The sequence below is a fragment of the Cynara cardunculus genome (assembly GCF_001531365.2).
Source record: "Cynara cardunculus var. scolymus isolate 2C chromosome LG 14, CcrdV1, whole genome shotgun sequence".
In the NCBI taxonomy this organism is placed as follows: Eukaryota; Viridiplantae; Streptophyta; class Magnoliopsida; order Asterales; family Asteraceae; genus Cynara; species Cynara cardunculus.
Window position 1 is genome coordinate 10,268,786 of NC_037541.1, and position 9,575 is coordinate 10,278,360.

General features: G+C 32.3%; 1 protein-coding gene across 1 annotated transcript; it reads right to left on the bottom strand.

The window, feature by feature from the left end:
- Nucleotides 1-1,945: 1,945 nt before the first annotated feature.
- LOC112527018 (transcription factor UNE10-like) lies at nucleotides 1,946-8,111 on the bottom strand. The gene is made up of 6 exons (XM_025137491.1): nucleotides 8,050-8,111; nucleotides 6,474-7,157; nucleotides 5,145-5,214; nucleotides 4,713-4,778; nucleotides 3,217-3,582; nucleotides 1,946-2,329 (listed from the first exon to the last, which is right to left on the bottom strand). Exons 1-6 carry the CDS (start codon nucleotides 8,109-8,111, stop codon nucleotides 2,249-2,251), a joined length of 1,329 nt encoding a protein of 442 aa, XP_024993259.1. The 3' UTR covers nucleotides 1,946-2,248.
- Nucleotides 8,112-9,575: the final 1,464 nt, after the last annotated feature.

Below are 9,575 nucleotides of genomic sequence, written 5' to 3' on the forward strand. Positions count from 1 at the left end.
TGGTAGAAAGTCTAAAATCAAACAATGTGGAAAATTATCTTAAACCGCATTCAGGGTTTCGTTACTTCAAGCAAAACCGACCAGTTTAGAAAATTATCTTAGCCCCGAACACCTCTAAACAACAAAAACTCTACTTTTATCGAAAGACATCAAAGTTATATATACTTTCTCATAGAACACCACTTTAAGACAAATCTCTCTTAAACATCTGTGAGTCCAATATTGATCAATCTTCATAAACCTTCAAGGATTCCATAATCAGTTCACCTTCTTTCATTCTTTCTATGAAGTTCAGGAATCTGTCTCTCCACTGGTTGTAGTCTCCTTTAAACAATACTGGTGGCTTGGTGTCAGTACCGATAACCATTGCCTCTCTTGAACTCATTATATCAGATTAGTATGATATCGGATCAACTGCAGTTCAAAATTTGATATAAAGGATTATAATTCAAAAATTATTTCAATTAAATCGCACACAAGGATTTTCACTCATTCAAGACTTAGAAAAAATTAAGCACACAGACTTATCCGGATTAGAAGTCCGGACAAGCTTATCCGGATTAGAAGTCCGGACAAGCTTATTCGGATTAGATATCCGGACAAAAAGATAGTCTAGAAATTCTAATCAACTCAAGTTATCCGGATTAGATATCCGGACAACAAAGGCAATCAAAATCGCACAATTAACAACAAATCCGGGTGAGAAATCCGGTCAATTAAAACATTTAGTCAAATTCGCACAATTTCCAAAATTGAATACGGACGTGAAAAGTCAACAAGTCAAGTCAACCTAGTCAACAAGTCAAAATACGAACAAATCCGCTCAAATTCAAAGTCAACAAATTCAATCCGTTCAAAAAGTCAAAGATATCAATTCGTTCAAAAAGTTAAAGATATCAATCCGCTCATTAAAGAAAGTTAAAACCCGCTCAACAATCCGTTCAACAATGAAAGTCAAAGTCAATACGATCAAAAATTAAATCGCATACAACACAATGACCGAGATTAAATCGCATAATTAAATTGCACAACAAATCAACTTAATCGCACAATACATCAACTAAATCGCACAACACATTAACTAAATCGCACAACTATTCCACAATATATCAGGCGGATTAAGCTAAACCGCTTACTAATTCGCACACGTTACAAATGATTTAAAATCTAAATCGATCAAGTCTTACCCGGTTTATCCTAAATCGAACAATCACAATTCACAAAAAATTCATAAGTCTTAAATCGTACAAGCACTAGGCGATTTACACTAAACCGATCAAGAGTTATACGGATTAAAATTCAAGCAAAAACACAACTTTAACACTTTTTCACCAAAAATTTGGATCAAAACATGAAAAATTATGAGTTTTTGAAGAACAGAAACAGTTTTCGTAAACTCAAAAATTGATTAAAATCGGTTCAAAACTTGATTAAAATCAAAATTGATGTGACTCAAATATGTTCAGATTGAAAATACGAATCTAGTAGTGCAAATTAACACTCAAAATCGATGTGATTAAAGCCAAAAATGTGCAATCTGGTCGATTAACTTCAAGAACAGATGAAGAACAGATCAAGAACAGTCCGTTAAATCCCCTAAATCCGTGCAAATTTCCTCGAAAAATTGAAAATCCTCTAAAACAAATCGCTGCAATCTGTGCTCTGATACCAATTGATGTTCCCAAATCATACAAATCAGAATAATTCTTCAAGATTAAGAACAAGATTAGTAGAGAGAGATTTTCACCAAATATTGTATTGGATGTCTTTGAGAGAAAGTACAAGATGATTAGCAACTAATCTGGAAATATCAACTGAACTAATGACAATTAAGAGACTAAATCCTATTTATACTAAGGAAATTGTAAATGCTAACTTTTACAAAAACATTACAAAGGGAGAACTTGAATACAACTTTAAAGCACATTCTTGAACTCAACAACATCTTTGATCATTTCACACTCATTTATTCATTTCTATCAAACGAATCATGATTTCCATCATAACCAATTAAGTTACAACCCTAATACCACAAGAATGTACTATACAACTAAGAATTCATAATATTATACATCATAAGGAGTTCACAAGCGTGCATAACGTAAGTCTAAGACAATAGTCTATAAACTACTGTTAGTTCTTAAAACATGCTCAAAGTAATGAAAATGAATCACTCAGATGAACGACAAAAAGGAAGGGGGTTTTATCTGTCAGATGCGGTTTTCCGAAGTCTTTATAACTACATCGATCAGTTCTTGGGAATTGGGGCACAAGGTTGATTTTGCATATGTTGATACAAAGCTCTACTATAAGCATCCATGTTCATTGGCTGCAAATGAAATATGCAAATGAAATATTCAAATTTCTATGTGTTATGGACTAGTCATTAAGCAACAAATCCAAATACAATTAACTAAAATGTACAGTTTTTAATGCATAATGTACAAGTAGCTGACAAGTTAATTGTTGGTTGAAAAGTTAGCTGTTAGTTAATATGCTAGTTGTAAGTCGATAAGTTTGTTGATGAAGTAATGTTAAAAATCCCATGTCAAAATTGCTCAATTTTTAAAATAGAAAGGGATTTAAAGAAGTGAAAAGAATTTCTTAAGAGGGTGTTTGGGATTGCTTATAAAAACAACTTATTGACTTATTCCGGTGTGACACCGGTAATAAACACTTTTGAGTATTTGGATAAACAGTTTATTCTGGTGTCAAACTGGTAATAAAGAGTTTTTGAAAAAGTTAAACCTTACTAACTTATAATAAGTTGATAAGCACTTTTGTAGAAAAAATTAAGTTGTTTCAAATAAACAATCCCAAACACCCCCTAAAGCTTGATTAAAAAACTATTTTAAGTAGCTTTTTAAAAACTTGTTTATAAGCTTAACAAGATTTTTACCGTAAGCAAGGTTATGGTTTCCAAACATGACCTAAAGAGTTCAATTAGAAATAACAAGGGGTTGTTTGGCAGTTGCTGAATGGTTTGGTGCAAAATGAAATATAATTGTTTGGTAATTATTCATAATGAAATTAGAGTGTTGAATGGTTAAGGGATACATAAGATACAAAACCATTCAGAGAATTTTAGAACCATTAAGAGGGAAACTTTTTTTTTGCCAAACAAGAATCATCTTTTAACGATTCAGAGGCTGTCTCTTAATAGAACCATTAAAAGGTAAACAAACAACCCTAAATTGGAATAAATGAAGGTGTTACCTGAGATTGAGGTTGGCAACCAAGAAAAGTATACATGGGATCAGCAGGCAACACAGTATTGTTGGCAGCAGGATTGGTGGTGTGGTTGTTCCAAGAAGGCATGTGCATGAAAGTGGAGGGATGGAAACGGGTCGGAATGTTGGAGCAACCGATGGTGTTCATATCCATGCCTCCCATTCCCATCCCCATGCCCATCCCCATCCCCATGCCCATGGAGCTCATCATGGACATCTGCATTTGTTGTTGTTGCTGCATGGCTAATGGCATCATCATTGATGAAATGTTCATTCTGTTGATCATATGAATGTATGATTGCAACTGTTTCACGTATTCTATTATTTCGTCAAGCATCGACGCTTTATCCGTCTGCAAACACAATAAACAATCAAATACATAGGATTATGCGCATGTATGTATATCAGTATATTTATATATATATATATATATGTATGTATGTGTGTGTATATATATGTGTGTATAAAGAGAAACGATCAAATGCAAACCATCCAATTTGTACGAACCGTGCAAGCAAACCACCTTCATCCGTCGATTTCATTGTTTAATCTTAAGAAATTTATTCATGAAATTGTTTAATCTTGTGAAATTGTTTTATTGATGAAGTTGTTTCATATATGGTTATAAAATTGTTTCATATAATACTTAATGAAACTGTTTCATGTATTTCTCTAAAATTAAAATAAAGAAGATGATAATATCCATTATTAACACCCTCCACAATAAAAATTATTAATCAACCTCTCGTAATTACAAAAAAAATAAACAAAATGAAAAATTATAATTGGTTGAATGAGGTTTGTACGGTTTGTACAAATAACGTGATTTGTAAAGTAAACTTCTTCTATATGTGTGTGTGTGTGTATATATATATATATATATATATATACGTGTGTATATATAGCAGAGATGGCCAAATGGTCCCGGCCCAGCCCGGGACCGACTTAGGCTTGGTTATGGTTTTCATCCAAAAATAAGTCCCGGCCAGCCTGTATTTGTATATGTATTTTTAAATGTATTTCTAGCTCTCTAAGTGTATTTGATTGAAAATCAAATTACAAATTTACAATAAAACATATTTTCTAAGTGTATTTGATTGAAAACCAATTACAAAACTATAATAAAACATAATTTTTAAGTGTACTTAATTGAAAACCAATTATAAACTACAATAAAACGTATTTTTTAAATGTATTTGATTGACCTAATTAGATATTTTAAAATGTATTAGAATAACAGTAAAATATTTTTTAAAATTTATCAAAAAGAAATTAAAAAGAAAATGTTTTTTTTAATATAGGACCGGTTTGGACCCGGCATGATACCGGTTACAAGTACCCTTAACCGGGCCTTAGTATTTTCAACGGGACTGAGACCAAGACCAATCCGGATTGTTATTATTTGGGACCTGAGACTGGTTTTTGTCCACCTCATAGAGGGAGAGAGGGAGAGAGAGAGAGTAACATATGTTAGATTCATACCTTGCTGGAGTTGGGAACCAACTTTTGTAGCATCTTCATTTTTTCATTGATTTTGTCTCTTCGTTTCTGACAAATCGTAACATTAACATGTTGGCATGAATCTTACGTATATAAAAATTCTAGCATTCCACAAGAGCAAGTGAATTAAGGGATCGTTTATCAAACGCTTACTCGGGTAAGTGAATAATAAGTCACATTATCTTACCAGATGAATATGGTAAGGACCAAGAATCTTACCCGGTAAGTGAGGGCGATGACTTTTACCACGGTAAGAACTTACTGGGTAAATTGTTGCATATGATATTGTTTTGCTGGACTAAAGTCTTATCCGATAAGTAAAATGACAGTATTAAATTTTACCGACAAACGCTTACCGGGTAAGAGTTCGGTAAACAGCCCCAAGTAGAACAATTTTATACAACCAATATTTACCCGTTCGGATTGATTACGAATTGCAGGCATCCTTTTCCGTTTATTTGAGATCGAACATTTCTCCTTTACTCTTTTCTTTTCTTTAATCACGCTCGCCTCCCGCTATCAGATACGAAAATAATTATTATAAAACACTGGTCTAACAAAAAAATATTATGGTTTATATATATAGAGTTGGAATCACGTGAGATCAATCTATTTTCATAAGACCCATGAAACCATTTTTTACACTTGAAACTTTACAGCAAAACATTGTGAAGATAACTTTCACAGTCATGTTTTTGGTGTGAAGGTTCCGATTTTTTTTTTACATTCACAATGTTTTTTTTTTGTGAAATTTCAAGCATAAAAAATGGTCTCATTTGCCTCATTAAAACAGTCTGGTCTCACGTAAACTAAATCATATATATATATATATATATATATATAGACTTGGGATCATGTGAGACCAGCTTGTTTTCGTGAGACCCGTGAGACCAACTTTTTACACTTGAAACTTCACAGCAAAATGCTGTGAAGATGACTTTTTTAAACTTTCACAGTGTTTTTGCTGTGAAGGTTCGACTTTTTTTAAACCTTCATAGTGTTTTTGCTGTGAAATTTACGTGTAAAAATGTGGTCTCACGGGTCTCACGAAAACAGGCTGGTCTCACGTGAACCCAACCCTATATATATATATATATATGTGTGTGTGTGTGTGTGTGTGTGTGTGGGCTATATTATAAAACATTTGACAAAAACTCTTAAAAACCATTTTTTATACATGAAGCACTGTTTATTAATGTATATTACTTAAAATTCAAGATTACAAGTAATTATATATAAATACAACTTATTAAAGCTCCATGTTTGAATTCGTGCAACTAATTGAAGATAAACATAATCAAATACAAGATAAACATTTCATTTTAAATATAAAATATAATTAGAATAATTATTGATTTTTAACATAATATTTATTTATTATTTTTATAAAAAATATATTAATAAATCAAAAATAAATAACTTTGTTATAAAATCTAAATTAAATTATAATAAAAAATTAAATTAAAAGAATTACACAAAAAATAAAAACTTTTAAATAGTTAATTTGATATATTTATTTTTGAAATTTTATAATACCTTCCGATTTATATTTTATTTAAAAATAAAAACATTATCTCTTTCTCAAAATCACATAAACATCATATTAAAACATTTACAAAAATAAAATAAAACGAAACATTAAAATCAAGATATATCTTAGTATAATAAGTGAATAGCCTTCTAAGTATAAATTAGTTTTACAAATATTTCGGAAGTCCAAATTATTGAACAACACGTGTCAACATTTGAGAAGTTACCTGAGTTCTAGGATGAGAAACAGAGTCATCGCGAGACGTTGACTTTGAGAAGTCTTTGCCGGAGCTAGTATTTTCCGGCCACGCCGTTGAAGTAGACATCAACCGTCTACCATCCAAATCGCCGTCGCATGTATCCAGCGTCACAAAAGTCCCACTCTCACTCAGGCTCTGGTCCCTGCAGCTACTCCAATCGTGTGCTTCACCGCCACCACGAGCCACCCTCCGGTCCACAAATGCTGATGGATCACCGCTGCATGATCCAACACGCGTCGAGCAACCAGCATCACGAACACTCATGGTTGACGGACCAGATCTCACATCGACATCGCTTCTGTTGTTAGCGCTGGGCACCAACGCGTCGGAAGTCGTGGTGGCCGACAACGCGTTGACACTTCCGACAGCCGCGGTTGGGAGGTGGTGGTTCTGGTTCAGCCATAGGACTATCTCCTCCTCCTCCTCGTCAACCGCTTCTTGGGTTTTGCAGTAGGATTGAAGGGTGGCTTGGTTTACTATAGCCTCGAGAGTCTCGGCGGCGCGTGGCTTTTCCCACGTGTATTTCGGAAGAATAGATGTCGTCGAGTGCGATTTGGTCGGCACGCGCCGGGAACCTAACTCGTGCATGGCTAGCTGCCCATTTTCCCATTTTAATTCCGCCACTTCATATTCTAACCTGCAAATTAAATTAATCATTTTAATTACATATATAAATCAATCAAAAGTTGATTCCTATTATGTTTTTTTACAAAAACACTTATCAATTTATTATAAGTCACAAGATTTAATTTCTTTAAAAATTTCTTATTGTTGGTTTGACACCGGTATAAGTTGTTTATTCAAACACTCAAAAGTGTTTATTAGCCGTACCATACCAAAATAAGTCAATAAGTTATTTTTATGAGCAATCTCAAACACCCAAATAGGAATAAAAAAAGAATATGAAAAAGAAACTGACAGATGATAAAAATGGGAATGAATTTGCATTCTGTTCAGGTTTAATCTGAAATAAAAATTCGAGTTTTTTAGGAATAAATCCATTTTATTATTAAAAACCAAACAATTTCTTTTATTTTCGTTCTCATTAATTACTGTTTAATACCTCTTACCATAATTTTCTTCAAAATAGAAGAATCCTTTGACCATTCTATACTAAAGAAGTCTCACTTATACATAATGTCAAAAATTTACTCATAATTCATTTAAAACTATTTGAACGTATAGTCATTAAGTTATAGTGAGAATCATAAGAATAAATCTCGACCCTTGAATCAATTCTAATTGATGTCAACACTAATAGGTGCTCATGAGATTAAAACTGATTAAAGATTAAAATATCTTATTACGAATCTAATCATGACTTTCTTTTTCATACAATATTTCGCGCTAGTCATTAATGGGTACATATTCAATTGGGATTAAATTAACCATAATTAAAAGATCACAACAACAAAGATTTTGTAGTCATCAGACATGAACACATATACCATATCAGTAAAACATGAACACATATACCATATCAGTAAAACATGAACATACAACTTTAATCGGGAAAAAAGATAGATCACCTGAAAACATCATGATTAGCGTTAACGTCTTCCAGATCCCAGCTCGGTACACATCGACTCATTTCTTGAAAAAGCTGTTTCGTGAAATTACGATATCATTATATGGATATAAATTATATAGATATAGGAAAGTGGTTATGGTTTTAAGAGTTTGTATATTCATTGGGTCCTAGGCAATATATATATGGTGCATATAGAATGAAGGAAGGGGGGGGGGGGGGTATGGAGCATGGCCTTTTGTGGTGTAGTTTAAATAGGTATATATGGAGTAGGAACAACCTTGGACCACTTATATGAATTCTCTTTCAATCCTAAAAGACATATTTATTATACCTTATCTTTATTTTTAAGACTGTTTTCTTGTTATTTTATTTTGATTTTAAATAAAATCAGATAAATTATTTAGATCAATGATGTCGATAAGTTTAATTTTTATGAAAAAAAGAATAATTATATGTGGTATACGATAACTACTGTAACTTGTAAGTAAAAAGAAATGATGTTAAAATTAATTACAGTTTTTATTTTAAAGAAAAAGTTAGCAGAAATTTGATTCTAATGAAAACAGTAAGTCTTTTGAAAAGTTAACCCTTGTGGATGCTCAATTGTCAGGATGAAATTAGACACTCTAACAAGTTTCATTACAGAACAAATGGGGTTTAATAATTGAAAAATCCGTCGGTAATCCGTCGAAAAAGACCATGACAAGTGGATTTCACAGCCAGCAGATTGACCATCACCAGCGGAAAAATCCGTCGGTAATCTGCCACAAATTCGTTGGTGGAGCCTTTTTGTATTATAATATTTAGGGGGTGTTTGGGATTGCTTATAAAAACAACTTATTGACTTATTCCGGTGTGACACTAGTAATAAGCACTTCTGAGTGTTTGAATAAACAACTTATAACGGTGTCAAACCGGTAATAATAACTTTTTGAAGAAGTTAAACCTTCTGACTTATAATAAGTTGATAAATATTTTTATATAAAAGCATAAGTTGTTTCAAATAAGCAAATCTCAAGCACCCCTTTCATCCTTAGTTATTAGAATAAAGTTGGTTGACTTAATAGTACTCAAGAAGTAATTCATACCATTAAATCCTTTTATAAAACGCATTTTAAAGTGTCTTGTGTAACACTCTCCGTAAAAAGTGTATATAAGACAACACTTACTGGTCATACGAAGTTAATAGTCTTATTAAGTACTTTGCTAAAATGGGTGGATGTCTTAAGAAGCCAATTTTTGTTGTAGTGGATTAACCATTACCTATTTTGGTAAATACAATTGGCATTCGAATAAAATCAGAATGTCTAATAGAAAACACAAGATGACAACTTTTATCTGTAACAATATTCATCGAACTTTAACCTTCCATCATTGACATATCTGAAATCTTTTTGAAATGATTCTTATGTGAAACTTTACAGATTCTATAAGATTATATTCCTGTCTTAAAAAAAAATAACACGTAGCCAACCTTTAATGAACAAAAAGAGAACAGGCACCGAAATAGACCACCAACCACAT